General features: G+C 41.3%; 1 protein-coding gene across 3 annotated transcripts in view; it reads right to left on the bottom strand.

Annotated features, from left to right (window-relative positions):
• The window catches only part of Atg4c (autophagy related 4C cysteine peptidase), a 69,362-nt gene that overhangs the window by 21,992 nt on the left and 25,023 nt on the right, over positions 1–22,347 (bottom strand). For all 3 annotated transcript variants that reach the window (XM_005074327.4, XM_013116495.3, XM_040757116.1), the window contains exons 3-9: positions 17,455–17,538; positions 15,167–15,400; positions 12,050–12,380; positions 10,466–10,536; positions 9,051–9,187; positions 992–1,070; positions 268–344 (exon numbers count right to left, since the gene is read on the bottom strand). In XM_005074327.4, the coding sequence (XP_005074384.1) occupies positions 268–344; positions 992–1,070; positions 9,051–9,187; positions 10,466–10,536; positions 12,050–12,380; positions 15,167–15,400; positions 17,455–17,538 (1,013 nt within the window). The remainder of the gene's footprint in view (positions 1–267; positions 345–991; positions 1,071–9,050; positions 9,188–10,465; positions 10,537–12,049; positions 12,381–15,166; positions 15,401–17,454; positions 17,539–22,347) is intronic.

The raw sequence follows: 22,347 nt of genomic DNA on the forward strand, positions 1-22,347 counted from the left end.
ATATCCTCAGAGACTTGATTACTTATTGCAGTACAACCAAGGCACCCAACACGTTGGAGACAGACATGAATGAAGAGGACAGGATATCACAGATTAAAATTCAGCAGCCAAGCACTCAGCCTTGGGCTGGTGCTGACTGTGGCATCGTGAACTAGCAAAATCCTGCCTGTGACTGTGATACTAGGAAGGTATGACCCCCGGCACACCTCTAAATACCAGCCCGCTTCACATGGGAAGAAAACCGAACCGAGCCCCCATGTACAGTACCTCAAGAGGGAAGTCCTTTATGCTGACATCTACAAAAGACTGGCAGTAATGAGGGTCCATGTAAATCAGACTGTCATCTACAAGGACAAAACAGAAGACAAGTAATTCAAAACACCTTCTTATGACACTGCTTACAATCCAATTTCTATGGAGAGCAGCTGAAAAAAGTCTGGGTGTACCGGCCTGCCAGCCTGAGACTCGCTGACAGAAACTCGGTCTGCGCGGCATAGATTAACTTTGCATAATCAAATATGCTTGTATAAGCAGAATTATAAAGTGATGAGACTGTCATTTAATTTTTGGTGATAAAATTACTTTCACAAACACACAATTATATTCTACAGTTTGCATATGAAAAATGCATCGCCTTCTTTGTTCTGACAGCAAGAACATATTGCTTGTCATCTCGTCAACCAACACCACTAAGAAAATGGCAAAAAGTAAATATGTAAATAGCGACTGCCAGAACGTGGCAGTGGTGTCTGCTGGAATTCGGGGAGAGCAATAAATTATGCTTTGTTTATGCAGTAACAGAAATTAACCACACACTTTAAGGAATCCAATTACGTTGTGGACCAAATGACAAGTGAGCAGCTGAGGGAGGATTGACAGCCATGTGAGGTCCTCACTGGGCTCTGCTAACCACCTTCTTTCCTAGCAATCTCATATTAACGTCCCACTTTTAAAAGGAAACAAGAAAGACATACCATGCTTAGTCACTAACCTTGAAAGCCAGCAAAGTAATAGGACTGTTTAGGTTTGCCGCCGATAATACCTACACAGTATTCAAGGCTTAAAACACCCTGTCAGAGGAAATGAAGAGATTTAGAGCAGGTGACAAGCAGTGACGATCTGAAACAGCTGTGTCTGTACTGATGATTTTAGAGGCGCCCCAACTTCCCACCAACAGTTACTACTTTTTTACATTTGCTCTCTGTCCTGGAATCCTTGTCTTCCAAACGGTCTCTTTTCCCTTAAACCATTTAGTATTAATTCACAGCATGTTGCTCAACAATATGGACAGGCCACAATGTGATACCAAGAAAATTAATGACATCACAAAGCAAAAATGTCCTGCCAAAGCAAGGTACTAGTTCTTCTCGTAATGAGAGTATTCTCTTCCATCTAGAGCCATGGTTCTCAACTTGTGGATTGAGTTCTCTTTGGGAATCAAACAACCCTTTCTCCTTCTCCTAAGACCATCCTGCATATCAGATATTTACATTACAGTTATAGCAGTAGCAAAATTACAGTTATGGAGTAGCAATGAAAGAATTGTATGGTTGAGGGTCACCATATCATGAGGAACTGTATTAAAGGGTCACAGCATGAGGAAGGTCAAGAACCTGTAATCTAGAGGATTAAATAAAAAATAAAGAAGAACTCAGACAGTTCCCACCTTAACACTGTCCAGCTCACGACTTTATTACAATGCAAAAGCTGTTATACATTCAGCAGAAATCATTCTTGGAGGCGAATGCAGTGGTATATACATACAGTCCTAGTAGTCAAGAGGCTGAGTAGGGTTGCAGTTCAAAGATAGCCTGGGCTACAATGCAAAACTTTTGTCTCAAACAACAACAACATAATTTGGATCTTGGATTTTGATCTTTCCTGAGCTAATAACATAAAAACGTGTAGCTATCTTTTGAGGCCAAGCAGTGGTAGCAAGTGGCCCGCAGCTACCCAAGCAAGCACCAGGGTAAACATAGACAGTCTACATGTGTGAGGCTCTATCCTCTGAGTGTGGCACAGCCTTGCGGACCAGCTACAATAGCTCGGATGCTGCCCTCATGAGCCCTGATTCCCATTCCCTAGCAGAAGGCAGAGGGAAGGTCAGCAGACTCTTGCTGAGATTCCAGCCGCTTGCTCCATCCTGTTCCTTCCAGACCCGTCTCCCAGACGTTACGGGCACAGCAGCTGATTGGAGCTCTACTCTGGTAGCAAGGATTCTGTAAGTCATCCTGCATGCTAGGGTGAGGATCTGCAATGACAAAGCTGCCCAAACTCGCCATGCTCCCATAAGGAACCCAGGTAACCTCATTCCTTCACCAAACTGCTCTTAGATGGAATAATTTCTTTGGTCTGCTGATGTCCTGTCTGGGGTGAGTGGGTATTACTGCACATCTCCCTGGGGAAAGTGTGTAACTGTTGCTTTAGCACCAAGCCACCCAGAGTGAGGAAGACCTGGAAACTCAGGGCCTGATTGGTATGCACAGCAAGAGCAGTCAGGAGGCCAGGGCAATGCTGGAGACTATGCATCCCCACAGGTTCAGGGTCCACACAGTCCATCCAGGGGACTCTGGCAGAGCTGGGATGAGGCATTCCCACTCAAAGAGGAGCTGGAGCTCCTGCCGGACTGTCAACCTGGATAAACTGTGGACCCCGGTCAGTGAGCAGACACGGGTCAACGCTGCAAAGAACAAGACAGAGCTGCTCCCATCGTTGATGTGGTGTGATGGGGGCTAATGGATCCCATGGGGCTGGAGTTACAGACAGTTGTGAGCTACCTAATGTGGGTGCTGGGAACTGAACCTGGGTCCTTTGCAAGAGCAGCAAGTGTTCTTAACCACTGAGCCATCTTGCCAGACCCATGCTACTTTGTCTTTTTGGCATTCATTTTGCCATGAACATTTTTTCATATCAGTAAATACATATATCACTTTGATAACTAATAGTTGTGTTCTATGTTCATAAACCCTCATGAATACTTGAATTGTTCTAGGTTCTTCCTGTTATAAATAGTCCCTTTGTTACAATTCAAATGTTTTATTTCTTCTAAAATTCACATGCTAGAAACTTAATCCACAGCAAAACAATGGTAAGAGGTGAGACCTTTGGGGGACATATGGATCCTGATGGCTCCGCCCCTCTGAGTGGATTAGCAGTGCTCTAAAATGGGCCTAGGGGAATAGGTACCCCTCTCTCTTGCTCTTCTGCAGGAGACCCATCAGCAGCAGCCAGCCCCTCCATCCTGAATGAGCATGATCCAGAGAACAAGAGAATGGATCTCTGTTCTTTATAAATCACCCAATCGCTTTGAGTATTTTATTGCAGGAGCACAAAGCAGACTAAACCAGCCTCGGGAGAACAAGTGTGTGGGGCTGGAGAGATGGCTCAGTGGTTAAGAGCATTTGCTGCTCTTGCAGAGGACCCAGGTTCAGTTCCCAGCACCCATGTGGTAGCTCACAACTGTCTGTAACTCCAATTCCAGGGGATCTGCCATGCTCCTTGGGCACCATACACATACATTGCATACACATATACACAGGAAAACATTTATCCGATAAAAATAGAAATAATTAAGTCTTAAAAAAGCAATCTTGCAAACAATATCAGAGGTGGTTTATTAAGAAAGGCAGCAACTGATAAACAAGACAAACAATAAGATCTTCACTAACTTTAGCTGCCTTGAACCAACTAACAAATACGAATAATGCTTACCCTATGAAAAAACAAGCATTTAACAGTAATATGGGCTTCTTAACCAGTAAGGTTTCTATTCCTTTCTCTTTAAATAAAAACTTAGTTTCACAAGGCCACCTGATCAGCTGAAGGAAGTGTTTATGCCCTGGAGATAAATGAGGAAGTGAAAGTTTGAAGTCCCCCATAGCTGAGGAAAGAAAGCCATCTGTAGACACCAAGAATCATTACCCACTCCTCTCAGAAAAGTAACACGGCCACATATAGGAGAGACTCAGTGCTGGCATCTGTAGTTCCTCCGCCACAGACCCCCACACACACACTCCACACCTAGTGACTGGGAGCTGGAACGCCACGGTGTGTAAGGGAATGTATCTTTAGGAACTTTAAACACCCCTCAGCTCCTCATTGGGTTTCTCCATGTTTAGCTAGTGTGAGCATTTCCTGAGTTGTCTCCACAAAGCAATCAAGAAAACTGAAGCTAATCCGTCAGAAAGCAAAGTCCTAATGTGTCTTGTGGAAGAAATGAGTTCTCCTCATTTCGACTCCTTACGGAAATAAAACTAATTAAATACGGTTCTTGTTGTAAGGGATGATAGAGCACACAGCAAATGTGTTTCTCGTGGAATGGAGTGAGACTCAGGGATGTACTATTTCTAAGGTACTGTGGAATGACCTTGAATTATATGTGTAAAACACATAGCTAAGTGCTACATTGTAGACTATACTGTACTTAGGTTTTGGGGGGAGTAAAACTGCTGACCACATGTATAAAAAGTGAAGAAGGGGGGAGGAAAGAGGAAGTTCCTGTACTGGCCTTTCTCTTAGGGCTGCCAGACACACTGCTCCTTCACTTTTAGGTAGGGAGCTCTTTACAAGCTCTCCCTCTGGCCAAGTATAACACCTGCCATATAAGCTCACACAACCACTGCAGGCATTTTTATCTGGTAATGTTTAAACCCTCAAAAGTGCTCTTATTTTAGTGGACTACAATGTAAACCCAATAGCAGACATTCAAGGAAATGTTATCTTTGGAAACATTCTTTATTGGGGGATTTTAAAACAACAAAGTGATAGTCTTATCTCTAGCTCAATATTTGAACTTGAACATATCACTTGATTTCCCTGGGCCTTTTTGAGTTTATAAAGATGAAGTACCTGGCTATCGTGAGGGCAAAGGAGATGGATTCTATTGGAAAGGACGACAGAAATGAGTTAACAAATACTGGTCATGTAACTCCTGTGTGCTGGGTACAGAATATATCACAGAAACGGCTCAACTACTGCTTGTTTCACTAGTACAGACTCCAGGGCATCACTCAAGGACATCAGGCAGTGCTGTCTGCCACCAACACTGCCAAACAGCAGGCAGAGCCCTCTACCAGATGAAACACACCTGGATGGCCATGGCAACCTCTGCTGCCAAGAAAAGGCTTTGGCTCAAGGAACAGACATCATTTGAACGTGAAATGTCCCCCACAGGCTCAAGTGTTTAAACACTTGGTTCTCAGCCAGCAGTACAGTTCTGGGAAGCAATAGGAGCTTTGGGGAAGGAGGAAGTAGCTGCGAGAAGTGGGGTGCCTAGTAACAGGCCTCTGAGAGGTACAGCCTGGTCTCATTTCCATTTTGAACAGTCTCTTTCCTGATCCTCTAAGATATGAGTGAGCTTCCTCGTGCTCCTACCACGAAGGGTAGTAGCCGATCTCATTGTTTGCATTAACCTCCACACCAGAGGTGCCAACCTGTTGGCTTCTCAGGGCCACACGAGATGAAGAACAGTCACGGGCCATGCGGTCCATACACAGACACTAACAACAGCTGATGAGCAAAAGAGGGTCTGCGTCTCACTTTCACACTATCTGAGAGCACATGTGCACAAGTCCTACTGCCCTGATTATGTGGCACTCCCCTCAGTGGTCTCTAAAAATCACCCAGCAGCTGTTAAGTGTGCAGTCATGGGTCAAGAAAGTGAACACACCTAAGTAATTAAACTTCATGTTTTTTTAATATTTTTATATATAAAGAAAATGTGGCAACATAAAACTAGCAGGGTCTTTGACACTCTATTTGAGAAACTAATGTGTTTATTGCAATCTGTTTTTGTTGGTTTTGGTGTTTTGAGACAGAGTTTTTCTGTGGCTCTGGCTTTCCTGGAACTCACTTTGTAGACCAGGCTGGCCTCATACTCACAGATATCCACCTGCCTGTGCCTCCTGAGTGCTGGTATTAAAGGTGTGCGCCACCACTGCCCAGCAAACTAACACAATTTTAGTGTCATTTAAAATGATGATTTGAAACATTGTGTTGATAAATTGATTTTAACCTTGAAGAAACATGCTCAACCACTTATAAAACAGTGGCTAAATCCACCAAAATACTACACCATAAGCCAGTTTTCATGGTCAAGTTCTGGTACAAATTTTGTTTTTGGTATCAGAAAGGGCTTGATAACATGTTGCAAATCATAAAATCTCTTCAGCATCTGGCCTGGTCTTAGTCTCTTATTTAAAAAAAGTTACTGATGTAGCCACAGTTAGTGTCAACATTTTAAAGGAATTCCTAAAATTGGTGAGGATTATACCCCTAGGTCCTTATGAAATTCAGTCGTAATGAAGATTTTCATAACGTTATTCAGTCTTAATGCTGTGTACACATATTTTATTGATGGATTATGCAATACTCCATCCATTCAACGTAAATTCTGGGCCGTGATGACCTCATCTTCTGTGAATTGTACAAGGTCCTCTCTTCTACCTATCATTATGGGCACCAATGGCAACAGCCGTAGATACAGTGACAAAGAAACGGCTCTGTTTTTTACTGCTGTATAGAAACCTCTTGATATAGTTGTGCCTTTTAGCGGCATTAAAGAAGCCATGTCTTCAGTGACTTTAATTCGTGATTTACATTACTAAAAGCAGCGAGCAGAACTGTACCTGTAGCCTAGCTGTTACCTAGTGCCAACATAGGAAACTTAAAATTAGGGGCTCTACCCTCCAGCCTTCTTTCAGTGGATTTTCTATTTTCTCTACTTTACATGGTTATAGTCAGGTGAGACAAACTGACTTCAGAAATAAACGTCTTCTCAAAGCATGTAATGTTATGCCTGCCACACGCTACATGCCTCACTTAATAAACTCACCACCAGTAAATGGTTTTGGTTTTTTTGCTCTTAAATATGCTGCCACGTAACTAGCTTTTACAATAGGATCTGTCCAAACCCTAACTTACGGAAACAATTTTGTTGAGAACAGTCTTTTGTTCAGCTTTACTATTTTGTTCTTATGACACAATCCCGATACACATTGAATTTGACAGCATGTATTACATATAATGACTTTTCAAATCACAGTCTTTGAAAACTTCCAATTCCCTACAAGCTGGGCGAACTGCCTTACTATTGACCTCATGGAAAACTAGTCATCTGATCATTTCGCATTGAACCATCTTCCTCCAGCCACACTTTCGTCTTTGGGGCTTCTCGTCTCCTCCCTCGCTCCAGAGGTGCACAGGTGTGGGTGCAAGTGTACGCACAAGCATGTGGAAGCCGACAGATGCTCTCCACCTTATTTCTTGAAGCAGGGTCTCTCACTAGCTCTTGCACTCACTGGCTGGACAGGCTGACAGCAAGTCCTAGAGACTATCCTCCTGCCTCCACATCCCAGCACTGGCATTTCAGGCACATGCTGCCATGTCCACCTCCTGCGGGCAAGTGGGGTTCAAATTCATGCCCTTATGGGATTTTATTAGCTACGTCACTCCCTGGCCCCAGCTCTGTTTTCCTTTGAGACACTGCATACGCCATGCTAGCATTCAAATGTAATAACACGTAGGGGACTAAATTTACTTTTCACCATGAAAATTAACTGATAGGAAAGTAGAAAGCAAGGGTGGGTCCTTCTGTACCCCAGCGGCTGACGTAGTGCAAAGGGAAGCCAAATGTAAAATGCAGTGGGCAATGCAGGACACAGAGCTGAGGTATGGAAGCAACCTTAATAATCTAGGAAAAATACTATTCTGTCTTCTAAATAGCATTAAGTGCCTATTATCTGCAATGGTTACTTAAAGTATTACTGATGACTGCTGTGTTTCACTCTTCAAGTCACCATGAGCACATATAAGCTCTGGTGTTATAATTGGACTGTCTGTAGCACACTGGAAGACATGCATACATGTAAGTAGAAGAGCATATACATATCTGTTCTGCATCACACTGCAACACAACATTGTCATCGCCAAAGTTCACACTACAGAACCATGTAATACATTTACCAAAGCAAAAAGAAAAGGCAGGCAGGTATGAGCGTGCGTGCGCGCACACACACACACACACACACACACACACACACACACACCTCATAATGTCTTCAGTAAGCTTACAGTTTTATGTAGGTGAGCATTCATAGCTATCCTGGGCTACATGGCTCCTGCAGGCTAAACACTGAACACCTCTGCACTGTGAGTCAAAACAAACCTCAACTTCTTAAAAGTTCATTCTGCCAAGTATTTCATCACAGTCACCTTACTAAAACTGAAAGTAACATTGTATTATTATAGCTACATACTTAACCGAATACCAAATACTGGAAAAGGTATTGCTTCAAAACTAAATGCTGTAGTTCCTAAAACAATAGAACACACAGGACCAAACAGTTTCTTTCGGTTCAAGAAATATAACTTTTAATTAATTAATAAGAAAGGGAAGTTGGCCAGACGGCCGCCTTTAATCCCAGCACTCCAGAAGCAGAAGCAGACGGATCTCTGTGAGTTCAAGGCCAGCCTGGTCTACAAAGTGAGTTCCAAGATAGCCTCCAAAGCTACAGAGAAACCCTGTCTCAGAAAAAAAAAAAAAAAAAAGGAAGGGAAAGTGGGTCCTCCCCCCGCCTCCATACCATCTTATTGTTCTATATTGCCAATCTCTCACTGGCTTACAGTAGTAATTTTAAAGGTTTGTTTTAATACTTAATTTACTGGTCTATACTGTCAATTTCTCACTGGCATACAGTAGTAATCTTTAAAGTTTATTTTAATAGTTAATTTGGCATGGTTTAATGTTAGTTTTAGGGATAACTAAGACAAGTATCTTTTCCTAAGAGAAGGATAGTAGAGTAGTAGCCATATTGCAAATTTCACTCGCGCACACCATGCAAAGACTCAGAGGATGTTCACTCTGTCACAGAAGGGTGCTCTTCAGGCTCATGTGGTCTCTCAAAACTGAAATTTCAAATCTCCAATGCCAAATTTCACAATGTATAACTATACTTACTCATGGGAAAGAGACTACAACACCTCTGTATTTTTTACGTTAGGTACTACTGCCTTGGAAACAAAAGAAAAAAGAAAAACTGAACATTTCTTACCTTCACAAACTCCAGGTAATCAGTGTTGGTTCTTTCTCCACCCAGTCTAACAGGAACTAAGATAATGACAGCCTTGTCCCTGGCATCCCCAGAGGTCACAGAATTAGTCTGTTTATCAATTACATCAGAATTGTAAACTGGTGGAAACATAATGAATATGTATGTATTAAATGTCATAAGAGCAGCTGTATCAACATTCTTACTCTGATCCCACTCCTCCACGTGCTGGTCATGCGGTCCCTGGCACCACTATCAAAGCATCAACAAGTTCAGATTGCCATACACATTCCCCTAGAAATTCAACAGTGATGAAACACAAGTCTTGATCTCCCTGAGCATATGCTCCACCAGGGAAACTGACGGTAAAAGCTGGAGCATAAGATAAGTCAGAAAGTGCTTGACTTGATCGGATGCCAGACCCAGAACAGTGGGGTGACTAAGCAGGAAGGCACTTGCCCTGACAACCTGAGTTCCACCCCCATAACCCACATGATGGGAAGTGAGGACCAATTCCACCCACATGCTCATACACAATAAATAAATGTCTCAAGAAGTATAGAATACCAAACGCAGAACACTCTTTCCACTATGAGCCCTTGTTGGTTGCCAGGCTTGCAGATGTCTTTATGTTAAACCTGACATTCATGTTTCTTACTTTTCTAAAGTATTCATTTCTATCATCTTAATAGCTCTTCTGTAAAAACTTAGCTTACAGCATGGGGTGGCTTATTTTATTTCAGGAAGCTTAAGCCTCTATTTCTATTTCCAACAGAGTTTCACGGTGACTACAGACACTAGCCATCAACAGAAGACCCCAAACCACCATGGGAGAAGACTTATCAGCATACTCATGGGAAACATACTTGTAAGGGAAACCCAGAATTTTCTCTCCTCAGATGTCTGACCCTCCTTGTCCTGGCCTCTCTGGGCCAGCATTATCAGCATGAGTCATCCTAACTAGCTTAACCTGACTAACTAAAAAGAAGTGTTAGGTCAAGTGTGTTGATGCACCCACCCTCAGCACTGGCTGCAGGGGTGACGGGGTAGGCTGAAGTAGCATTATAAATTCAAGACCAGCATTGTCGGGGTAGGCTGAAGCAGCATTATAAATTCAAGACCAGCATAGGATACACAGTAAAAGCCTGTCTTGGTGGGAAAAAAAAATAGCAAAACAATCATTTCAAATGCTCAAAATTTCCTTGGCAAATATATTTTAATTAATAATTAATGGTATTTATTCAGAAAAAATACTAAATTCCTGTTACATGAAAGGTGTTATGTAGGAACAAAAATGAATTATCCGTGACCGCCATCTTCATAACCATTTGAAATATAAACCAGGAAGAGATGAGCTATTCATACATGAAGAATCTGAGCTAACACAACACATAGTTAGAGTTCCACACATTCTGTACCTGTACAGTCCTGGGCAACATAAATAGTTATTCCTTGTAAATCAGGATGTCTTGCTTCTTCTACTGCTTTTCTAGGAAGATAATAAACATCCTTAAAATCTTGACGAGTGGCACCTGAAGATTTAGTTTAAAAAGGAAAACAATCCATTGCTTCCCTGCCATTCCTATATAACCTGTATGTCTGCTGTCGAGGCTGTCATCTCAGTGGGTTCAGATATCGGCTGCATTTTCCAAAGCCGAACATTACACTGAACTACCCACCCGAAGACTCTAAATGAAGTTACAAAACATACCTTCAGATTCAGCGGCTATAAAACTTATCTCCCAGCCCTAAATGAACTTCCTTCTTCATCAGCTCCCTGGTTACACAGAATGTTTTCTAAGCAGTGAGTCACAGGTAGTCAAGGTTTGCTTCACAGTAAGACATCTAGTACAAAGAATGTACTATAGTATTTGCCCCCAACTATACCTGCCCAAGTTCTTTCCCTTTTCTTTCTTTTTTTTTTATTAAATAGCAGTTTGGCTTATTCACACCATTCAGAAGTCAGTATGAGGGGCTGGACTGTAGCTCAGTGGTAGAGCATTTGCATAGCACCCTGAGAGGGGCTGGAATGTGGCTCAGTGGTAGAGCCTCTGCATAGTATCCTGTCCCAAGGTCCTGGGTTTGACACCTAGCACCACAGGGCAGGGAAGGAAGAAGAAACAGCTATTTGATCTGAGCAAATGAATTTCCTAATTGAAAGTATTGGAATTCTGAAAGCAAAACTGCAAACTGGGAAGCACTAGTGAGCAAGAGTGTTTTCAATGGTATGTGTTGTGACAAAACCCCAACATCTGCAAAACAGAACTGCACAGATGTGGCAAGTAAAATATTTTATTTGCCTATATCCTTATTTCTGTTTAATTTTAAATGTTGCACCATGAATGCTCCTGTATACTAGTATAGAAGAAAACACCAGATAACTATGGCCAAATACAACCTGTAGCCTGTTTTTTTATACTGTAAGCTAAGAATGATTTTTGACCATTTTAAATATTGAAAGAGAAAGAAGAATGGAAAACAGAAAAGGTAAGGTCTGTAAAGCCCCAAATATTTACCATTTGCCACTAAGAAAAAACATGCAGAGCCTGGGGACATCTTGGGGGTTAGAAGCTATGCTTTTTGTGGTATGGTTTTATAAATGTTTGCTTCGCTATTTATCACTCATGAATTTGAAATGTTCATGGAAACGCTGACACAAGAATTTTAGCTCTCAACATCTCATTAGACATCAGTAAATTGGTTACATTACAAATTAGTAATAATAATACAGTCTGCCCCCATGGTGAAAGAGATGGTAGCTTTAGAACACACAACAATATAATGTAATGAGAACCTAGCTAGAATGAGACCCTGTATATGGGAACCTATAAGCAAGAGAAGAAAACTCTGACGCACAGTAAATGCAACTGTAGCCCCCAAGTCTTGACTCCCCATCATCAAAGGACAGCAGAAAGTTCTCACATAGCTGGTCTTTAAGAGCTTCGGCTATATGCACTCACTGTCAAAGCTGGCATTTCTAAGAACATTGGAAACAACGGTACCTTAAAATGTGAGCGACCACAGCTGGTCCATACCAATCTCCAGCCTTTTTCCCAGACTTCTTCCCAAACTCTATCAGACGATGTAAGCCAAAGACAGCCATGGGGTAATCTCCAAACCAAGAGATGATTTTCCTGTGGTAAATCTCATTCTGCACTGCATGGTCATCGGAATACTTCCCGATTGTTCCCTTCAGAGAAACCTCTGGAGTTCTGAGTTCTCTTTCCCCTGAAAGTGATGCTTCAAATGATGCAGTAAGCTTTTTGACGGTGTTGGAGGTCCATGAGTCAGAGTCCGAATTCTCAATATGCAGTGCATCAGGCCAGGTCCAAGCTATAGCATCAAAAATATACATATATACACACACATACATAACAACACACACAGCACATATTCCTAAATGTGCAAGTATGTAATTATAACCTGCTTATTACAAATAGGGCTACTTGTATGTATATGAGTTCAGGGCTGACCACTTGGTAAAAGCCGCTTGCTTTGAAAGAGGAAAAAAAATATATGCTAGGCACACACTTTTTTTTGTTTTTTGTTTTGTTTTGTTTTGTTTCGAGACAGGGTTTCTCTGCGGCTTTGGAGGCTGTCCTGGAACTGGCTTGGTAGTCCAGGCTGGTCTCGAACTCACAGAGATCCGCCTGCCTCTGCCTCCTGAGTGCCGGGATTAAAGGTGTGCGCCACCAATGCCCGGCAAAGGCACACAACTTTAATCCCAGCACTTGGGAGGCTAAGAACGAATGACCACTGTGAGTTCAAGGCCAGCTTGATATACACAGTAAGACTCTGTTTCAAAAAAGGAAGAAAGGAAGGAAAAAAGAAAAACAAATAGTAAGTTAATCATAGTAACCCCAGGACTTGTAGGCTGAGGCAGGGAAACTGGGCATTTGAGTCCATCCTACCCTACACAGGGAGAACCTGCCTCAAACAAACAAACAAAAAAAACAAGAAGAGTGGGACGGGAATATAGCTTCATGTTTGTCTAACATGTTCAAAGCCCTGGAATTCATCCTTAGTGCTAAAGAAAAATAAAAAGACAGAAGGGAAAAGGAGGAAGAAGAGACAAAGAAGAGGGAGGGGTGGCAGCAGTGCTCAGGAGGCCCAGGCAGGGGTCAGGCAGGAAGGCATTCTGGACCTCACTGAACCAAACAGCAAGGTGTGCTTAAAACATAAAAGGAAAAATACATGTGCAAAAAAAAAAATGGTAACGTCAATGACATATTTAAATATGAATGTTTCAGAACTACCCTGTAACTTCCAAATTTTCTAAGCTGGGAATATACTACATGTAATTAAGGAAAAGTCACAAAAAATCTTTCAATGTTTTCTTGGGTTTTTATTGCCAATCCTCAGTTGAAATAAAGACACCTGGACTCCACTGACAGACTTCTGGTCTGGGCTTCCCAAAAGCACAAGGAAAAAGAAAATATTTATTAATGTTTACAGTTTTCTTTAGAAAGAAGATTACTTTTGATTACATGTTTTAAAGGAGAAGAGGAGGAGAAGTAGGAGGAAGAGGAAGAAGAAAAAAAATGATTGAAATTTTTACTTTTCTTCAAGACATTTTTTCCGGTTCCTTCCTTCAGAATACCATAATTGTTTGTTAGGGAGTAATAGAGAGTAATAGTTTTCTAGTAAATTAAAAGCTAATGAATAAATCCAGGAAAGCTACAAGATCTAAACACAGCAAATATAACCATTATTTTACTGTCTTTTTTAATAATGCAGCAATCTTCAAATGTTATTTGTAAGTTAATGAAACAAATCATTTTGAGTTTAGATTAAGTCACAGACTCAGAGATCTATTCAGGAATAAACATTCCCATCCCTGTTCATGAGTACACAGGACCACAAACAAATCACCCCCAGAAAACTGGTCTAAACTGAGTCTTACTTAATTGTGTTCATGGGTACAGCACATTTCCAGCATATAACCAAAGCCCTGAGTTTAATCTCCAACATGTAAAACTTAAAAAATAATAGTAACTTTTTCTTTGTATTAGTCACACTACTCAAAACATTTTTGCTAAATAACTTCAACCATCTCTACAGAAAACTTACTATTACAGGGATACTGTCTAACACTTTAACAAAATCTGACATTAGTAGTGTCTAGAGATAATAGCCTAAAATGGTAAAACAAAACCCTCTTACAAATGTACACATTATTAAAAAAAGAAAAATTCCGACTGATAGGAAAATGACTCTAGAAGGTAAATATAAGTAAGTTGCCAATATGTCACAGTTGTCAATGTCAAGACCATGAATGAGATTTCTGAGGGCTTAAAAGTCTAAGTAATGGGGCTGGAGAGATGGATCAGCACTTACGCATGCTTACTGTTCCTGCAGGGGAATCAGGTTCAGTCCCTAACACCCATCTCGGACAGCTCTTAAGTGTTGATAACTCCCACTCCAGGGGATCTGACATCTTCTTCTAGCCTCCACACAAACACACATACACACATACACACATACACACACACACACACACACACACACACACACACTCATTTATTCATTTTAATACATCTTTCTTTAAACTCTAAATATAATGTTCTTATTAAGAATATGCCTAATTTTAATATAAAGAATTATAGCCAGGTGTAATGGCACATGCCCAGCAACTGAGAGACAAAGGTGTATCTCTGTGAATTAAGGCAAAGCTAGTCTACATAGTGAGTTCAAGACCAACCAGGGTTACATAGTGACACTGTCTCAAAATATAACAATTATTATTAAATTAAAATGACATGGAGAATTATGAATTATTAATAAAGATAAAATTTTCAAAATGCTACTGATGTGTACAGAGGCAATAAACCAGAATAAAAATTCTTCTACTCAGTACTTAATGAGCTGGAGACACTCCAGAGACTTCAACTAAAACAACAAAATGTGAACTAAATTCACTGTGGCAATAACATGGCCATGTTGAATTTCAGTTTTGAAAGGAGAGTCAGGAACATGTGTGTAAGATATTCAGCTCAGCTCAATACAAATGCAATAGGTAGACCGGTTCTTAGGGTTAACCTCAGCAAGGTGTATGCTCTACACAAGCCAATCAATGCTCAAAGTAAATACAACAGCATCTAGAAACGGACTTGATTTACCTCTGCCAAGAAAATGTAGTATGAGCCCTTGAGCCAAGAGCATCTGGCCAGTTCTCAGTGTACAGCCCCAGCCACAGTCTGTTGTCAAGGCTGAAGCTTCTATTTGAGGAAATTCTTCCCTGTAGGTCAACCAAATTCTAGAAATGAAATCCTTACGGAATTCTTCCACATTTCCTGCAATCACATGATCTTCAATGGTACATCCTGATCTCGCAGGCAACATCTTGTTTTCATCTACAAAATTTTTTAAAATGTTAAGTTATATAGTATAAATATAGGCGAAGCAGTATGTATAATGGTAATGTCATTACTGTTTTGTTATAAATTGAATCGCAATCTTTCTGATCTTTTTTGTTCATTTAAAAGAAATCTAAGCTTCACACTGTCTAATCACACAAGAATGAACCCTCAGGTGGTTTGCACACTGGGGGAGAGCAATACAAGGTTAACAGTAACTCTGCTGTTAAGTGAACATCTTTCTCCCACGTAAAATCACTTCTTAGATGAGAGGTTAATGTAAAACACCTTGTCTTTTTACCTCTGTTGGTTCAGGACACACATATTAGAGCTCTTTGAAATGTCACTTGCAAATAACATGTCATGGTTTATCACTATGTAAAAATGTGTATAATCACATGTGCTAATACTTTCAAAAGGTGCACACTGTATTGTCATGAATATTTATACTCAAATTATAAAGCCAAAACTAATAAGCTTTGGAGTAAGAATACAAAATTCTTAAAAACATAAATGTCCTTTCATGCTCACATATAATTTTCCAGAATTTGTTGCCATCCACACATACCAATTTAAAGGCCTTTACACACTTACTATCTCTAACACAATTACTGTGAAAAAAGTCATTCATTGCCCAAACATGTCCAAAACACTATTCTTAAGATGAACTGCTATTCCTCAATTATTCCCAAAGAAACCCCCTCTGCTTTCACCTGCAGCTGGAGACACTGTTTAGCATTAGTAGATTTTGCTAAGTATTAGTGTTGGCTGGCTTGGGTGTGTGCAAGTAAGTAAACATACTTAGCTACAACTCCCAGTTCCAAGAAGGTCAACATCCAAAGCCCTGCTGTAGGATGTTAAAGGTTGAGAGCTTTACAATGCACTTTCTCTCCATTCTTTCTTCCCCCATCCCTTCCCTTCAGCTCATTTAGAAAACTCACCATCACTCTAACTTCATATATATTCAGCAGATGATAATAAAGAAACGGATGCCAAACCTCTGCTGACAGGGCTTTCTCTCAAAATTATATAGAACTTGAAGTTGGTTACAAATAAAAGTGCCTGGAAATTAAACATGGCACGACAGTATTCCAAATATGCCACTGTGGACATTCGGATTTGTTTTAAATGTGATGCAATAGTTCCTGACTCTCATGCCTCGTCCTACAAATGCAGAGTTCCAATCTCCTCTCAAGAAGTAAGTGATTTCTCACCTTCTCCAGACCTAGTCAACACTAAATACTGTGGAGAAACTGTCAGTACTAAATGAACTTTGTCCCAATGCTGTAAGAAGAATGAGGAATGTTCCAAACACCACACAATAAAAGGTGGGGGAAGGAAGGAAATAAATAAAATAAACTTGCTAATAATACCAGAGGTGTAGTCAGGCTGGTTACACAATACTAAGAAATACCAAGAACTGCAAACCCTATACAAATAGATGGAGACTGACAATACACTATCAATGACTAGAGGGTCATTCCACTGGATATGCATACAATTTAAGAAGAGAAATTATGTGGGGGAAGAAGTCTAGAGGGAGAGGGGGAAGGGAATGGGACATATGTGCAGTAGGGAGGATGAAGCCCACCAATGAGAGGAGGAAATGAAGGCTAGGGAAAGGAAGGTATGGAGGAAAGTTCTGGAAAGAGTCTGCACTTAGGAAGTCTGTTTGACTCACATGACTTTCAAAATTGTAAAGAGGTTAGAATGTGACTATTGGGCAGACCCTCGGGGATGTCACTGAGGTAACCATTTCCTTCATTATCATATGCTAAAGTTACCAAAGAATACAAGCATATCAACTCAAGTGATAGTTAGTTAGTACTTATGCAGAATCGAAGTCCAAAACATGAGGGCTACAGTGACAGATGACATGATCCTTATCCTCAAGTGATGTACAAGAACCAAATCCTAGAGTCACACATTATGTCATACAAAGTGTAGGTGGTTAACATGTCAAAACAGTTTAATCTGGAAATAAAATAATAAAAAGTTTAGCAATGAAATTCTTCAAAGATTTTTTAATGCTTTACATGTTCATCACTTACCTTCATATTTAAAATGATAACATTTCCCAAGTAATAAAACAGGTGAATTTCTACTAAAATATGTCTTTGTTTTCAGCACCCAACCTGCATGGAGAGAAAAAAGGCTCTGGTGTTAAGATTTCAAGGTAAAAGTCCTCAGTGTTTTGTTCCTCCTAGTTGACTTCAAATCATGATTAGCACTATAAATATGCATTTTTAGAAGTTACAAAATATTGAAAGACAATGAACTAAAATTAGACTCTATTTTTGCTAGCTTTAATAAATTTCAGTCTTTTAACCATAGCCTGCTACTTAAAAAGCATAGAAGAGAGGTGGGGGAGTGATTTTGATTTACTTTGTGCTCTTCTGGCACAAATTGAAAAGGTAGGAACTCCTGTTTCACTCACACTAACTTCTGTTCCTCAAGTAAGCAAAGATTACTAACTTCTTCCCTTGTCTTCCACCTCAGATATTTTAAAGGTGTACAGTAGCTGAAAACCCCTGGAGAGAAACTTAAGGAAGCACATGATGGGCTAGCACATGTGGTAAACCCTGTCTCTGATGTAACTGTCTAGATGGACATAAGGCACTCGGACATCCTCATCTGACCTCTCAATCTCCTGAAGTCACACACTCAAATTCTCACTTAAGACTGTGCATAATGTGGTACAAATTAGAACCCTAGTCTTCACCTCTACTCGGCTACACTTCTGGACTCTGACAAAAAGTCTCCCAGAGTATCAATCGATCCAAATGCTATTTCTCTCAGAGTAGTCTTTGGGAAATCTGGTTCTCTTCTACTAAACTCTAGTGCCACATGGATATTTATCAGCTTTGTGCATAGCAGGAACCAGACTGGAGCTTTCCTTATATAATCTTCTTTAAATATTAGTTCAAAGCCCCAAACAACAACTATCTTTCTTCCCAAAAAGCAACAGATTTCCCGAGAACTCAATAAAAATAAGCTCATTTTTTGCCTACATCTTCTGGCCAACCACTCTCCAGTTTTCGTCAGAAAAGGAAGACAATGTGATTGGAGGCATTGCAAGAGTTCATATTTAATAAGATCTTGGGGTCACAGTGCTGTACAGTCACATATCAATCATGGGATGCATGTTCCCTTTTGTTCTTCTGTTTCCTGTGCAGACCCAAGTGATGGGGAAGTTCTGTGTATATGTCAATAAAGCACTGTTGGCCATAGGGAAGCAAGATAGGTGGGACTAGGAGTCCAGGAGGACTCTGGGTAGGAGAAACACAGGGAGTCACGATGTAGCCCGCCAGAGAAATAAGATGTCCGGAACTTTGCTCCGGTAAGAGAAATACTTAGATTAACAATTATGGGATAAATACTTAAGTCAGAGCTAGCCAGTAAGAAACAAGCAAGGCCAACAGCTTCATAATTAATATAGCCTCCTGTGTGTTTATTTGGGACTGATGCAGCTCTGGAACCAGGCTGGCGGGAAGGATTCCCTTTACACTCAAGCAGGGGCTGACTCCTCATGACAGACTGACTTGCTCTATATTAGGTACATAACAAGGTTCCGTGCTTCTCAAAACACCCTGACACTTTTCTTTTTCCACAGGCACATGGGAGCTCGAGGCAGATCAACATGCCAAAGGCTAGCCTAACCATTGTACTTTTTCTTTTAACTATTTAGTTAACCATTTTCCATTTATCGGTATAAATGAATTCTTATAAGAAACTCCTTACTTCTTTCTGCTCTAGCTTCCTGATGCTGAATCAGGTTTCTGTGGGGCAGACAAACAAAACTGAAGGGTATAAAAAAAAAGCCATGGGGAAGAGGAGGGCTTGGAGGAGACATAACTAACAGTAAGTGTTTGAAAAAGTCATTGGAAACCTAATATTTCATTCATTTCCTACACACACACACACACACACACACACACACACACACACGATGAAAGATTGAGTTTGAAGTCAGGGTGATCTACATAGTGAGTTCCAGGGCTAGATAGAAAGACTCTGTATTAATAACACAAACCAAAAAAATATGGAGCCAATGAATAGGAGCCTGAAACATAAGAAAAGGCCAGAAATAGCAATCTCTTATGTTTGTTTGTTTGTTTATTTATTTATTTATTTACTGCTGGTGTGTGGGACACACATGCCACAGCACACATGTAAAAGTCAGAGGACAACTTTGTGGAGTCAGTTTTCTCAACAAATCACATAGAAACGATGATCAGTGAACTAAACCAAGCAAAGAAAGAATATCAATTGATTGGGAAATATAAACGTTCTGGAATAAACAAAACAATCTTGAAAAAGAAAAGTAAAGTTGGAAAACTCAACCTCCAATTCTTCACTTGATTACAAAACTATATAAATGACAACAGTGTGATAAAGGCACAGGGGCTGACACAGAGGTAAATGAGAACTGAGAGAACAAAACTAAACCTCTGCATGGTGACCAACTGACTTCAGAAAATTTACAGAGCTGTATGTATCTAGGATGTGCAAAGGACACCTGTGACTCCATTGTAAAAAGAAAAATCACAAACTTACAAACTGGGTGAAGGATCTGAACAGACATTTCTGCACGGACGATGAGCTACTGACCAGGAAGGTCATCAGGATTAGTCACCGGGAAATGCAAACCAAACCCACAGAGAGAGCTGACTTGGCTTTCGCAAGCGTGGTTCTAATAAAGGAGCCAGAGAATAGGTTTTCACAAGGACCTAGGAAAACTCAAACCTCGGATGTGCTGGCAGGAGTGTGAAATGATGCCGCCATTCTGGAAAGCAGTTTGGTAATTCTTCACAAAGTTGCAGTTATTACTCAGCAATTCCACTGCTGGGCACTGACTCAGCAAGCACTAAAGTTCCCACAGCTGGTACTGACTCAGCACTAATGATGTGTTCACACACACACACACACACACACACACACACACACACTGTATAAGAGCATTCACAGCAACTCTATTCACAGAAACTCAAAATCAACTTTTGAAAAGCAAACAAATGTCAGGTACTGCCACATGATGAGATATTACTTAATCATATAAAAAAGGAACTACTGCCCGTTCATGGTGTCACTCACATGGGACCCCAGCACTCAGGGGGCTGAGGATGATTATGAGTTCAAAACTAACCTGAGCCAGATAGTTTAAGGACAACCAGGGTTCAATGAGACCTGACCTCAAAAAAGATCTTGTCTGTTCTTGCTGCCACCGATGCCACCACCACAGCCACTACCACAGCCACATTCTTCCACCATCAGACTCCCACTTCGTGGGCCTTCTAACATGGATGGAAAGACCAGCAACTCTAGACTTTCAGAACCAGACAGGGCCTGCTGGGGCATCCAGTTTCACGGATCGAATACTCACCAGGCAATCAGCCCCTCCAGCATGCAGGCAGCCCTTGCTGGACCACTCAGGTCCTATCCTGTGAGGCACTGTAATAAATTCCTTTTTATAGCTTACAGAAATTTGTAAAAATTGCCTGCCACTGTGATGAACCTAAACCGTTTGTTTCTTAGGCCTTTGAAACTGGTTATGCAAAAGGAATTCAGAAGAGTTTGGAACTCTGGGCCAGAAAAGCCCTGAGGACTGTAAGCAGAATTTCACGGGCCACTCTTGTAAGAACACAGAGAAATGTGGACAGTGGAGGTTCGGCACGGGCAGCTTGAAGGGAACAAGGACTATGATGGAAGTGGGGTTACAGGCATTTGGGTAATGCTCCGGCAAAGACACTAGCTGCAACCCACTTGTGTCCTGAGAACCCGGGTAAGAATGAATTCAAAAGTCAAGACTAATTTGTTTGGCAGTGGAAATGTGACACCCAGAAGGCTCATCATTTTACACAGGTCCACAGGGAGAATGAGTGACAGGACGGTACAAAGACATAAGAGGGTGTTGTGGGGCTGGGGAGATGCCGGGATGGACAGGGTGGGCCATGCAAGCACCGGGACCTCAGTTTGGATCTCCAGCTCCCACATAAAAAGACAGTGCAAAAGCAAGTATCAGTAATCTCAATGCTGGGGAGGAGGAAACGGGATCCCCGGGGCTTACCCAGCCTGTCTAGACAACTGTGAGCTCCAGGTTCAGGGACAGACCCCTCTGTTAAAAATGAAGGCAGAAAAGTGACTGAAGAAGTCATCTGGTCTCTGGTCTCCACCCATATGTGAGCACACAAATCATGTATACACAAACACAAAATGTCATCTGAAGGTAAAAAATGGAGTTTATAGTTGTAGATAAGGTAGGTACTGAGAAAGCAGCTATGATTGTTAAAGAGAACCTCTAGGAAGATACCTTGAAGGCATGGCACCACCCATCAAGGGCTCCACCATGTGAAAAAATAAATAAATTCATTTAAAAGGAAAGAACCTAAATTGAGAACGACACTGAAAGTGATTCCCTTCTCAAAAACCAAGCATCACAGCACACAGAAGCCACTACAGCTTTGGTCCAGTTGGGCCAGGCTGTATCTCAAACAGGCCCAAGAACGTGGCAGAATCATCCATGTGGTGCTCACTTCTCAGGCAAGAAAGATGCAAGAAAGATGAGGATACCATGCAAACTTGTCCCAGGTTCCAGAAAACCACAGAGATCAGGTAACATGTGTCTGGTTTTCAGTCCCTGCAGAAAAGCCCTAAGAGGTCGGTCACTACAGGAAACTCTGATGATAAAATGTAAGTTGCAATAGAAATCCCGGGAGGCTGGGGAGCCAGTACCGCTTACATCGAGAAAAGCGAGTGATATGGATGGGGCCAGCTGAAGAGAGAAGCTGTGCTTGCTGCAGGAGGCAGAGCTGGAGGTGTGGAGCTAAGCACTTTGGAACCCAGGCGATACCGTCGTAGGCACCGACGCCAGACATGGCGCTGTAGGTTTGGCATCTGTCCTGCTGGGCTGTGGTAGATCTGATCTCTCCATGTATCCCCCCATA

Source organism: Mesocricetus auratus, unplaced genomic scaffold (genome assembly GCF_017639785.1).
Source record: "Mesocricetus auratus isolate SY011 unplaced genomic scaffold, BCM_Maur_2.0 Super-Scaffold_100014, whole genome shotgun sequence".
NCBI lineage: Eukaryota > Metazoa > Chordata > Mammalia > Rodentia > Cricetidae > Mesocricetus > Mesocricetus auratus.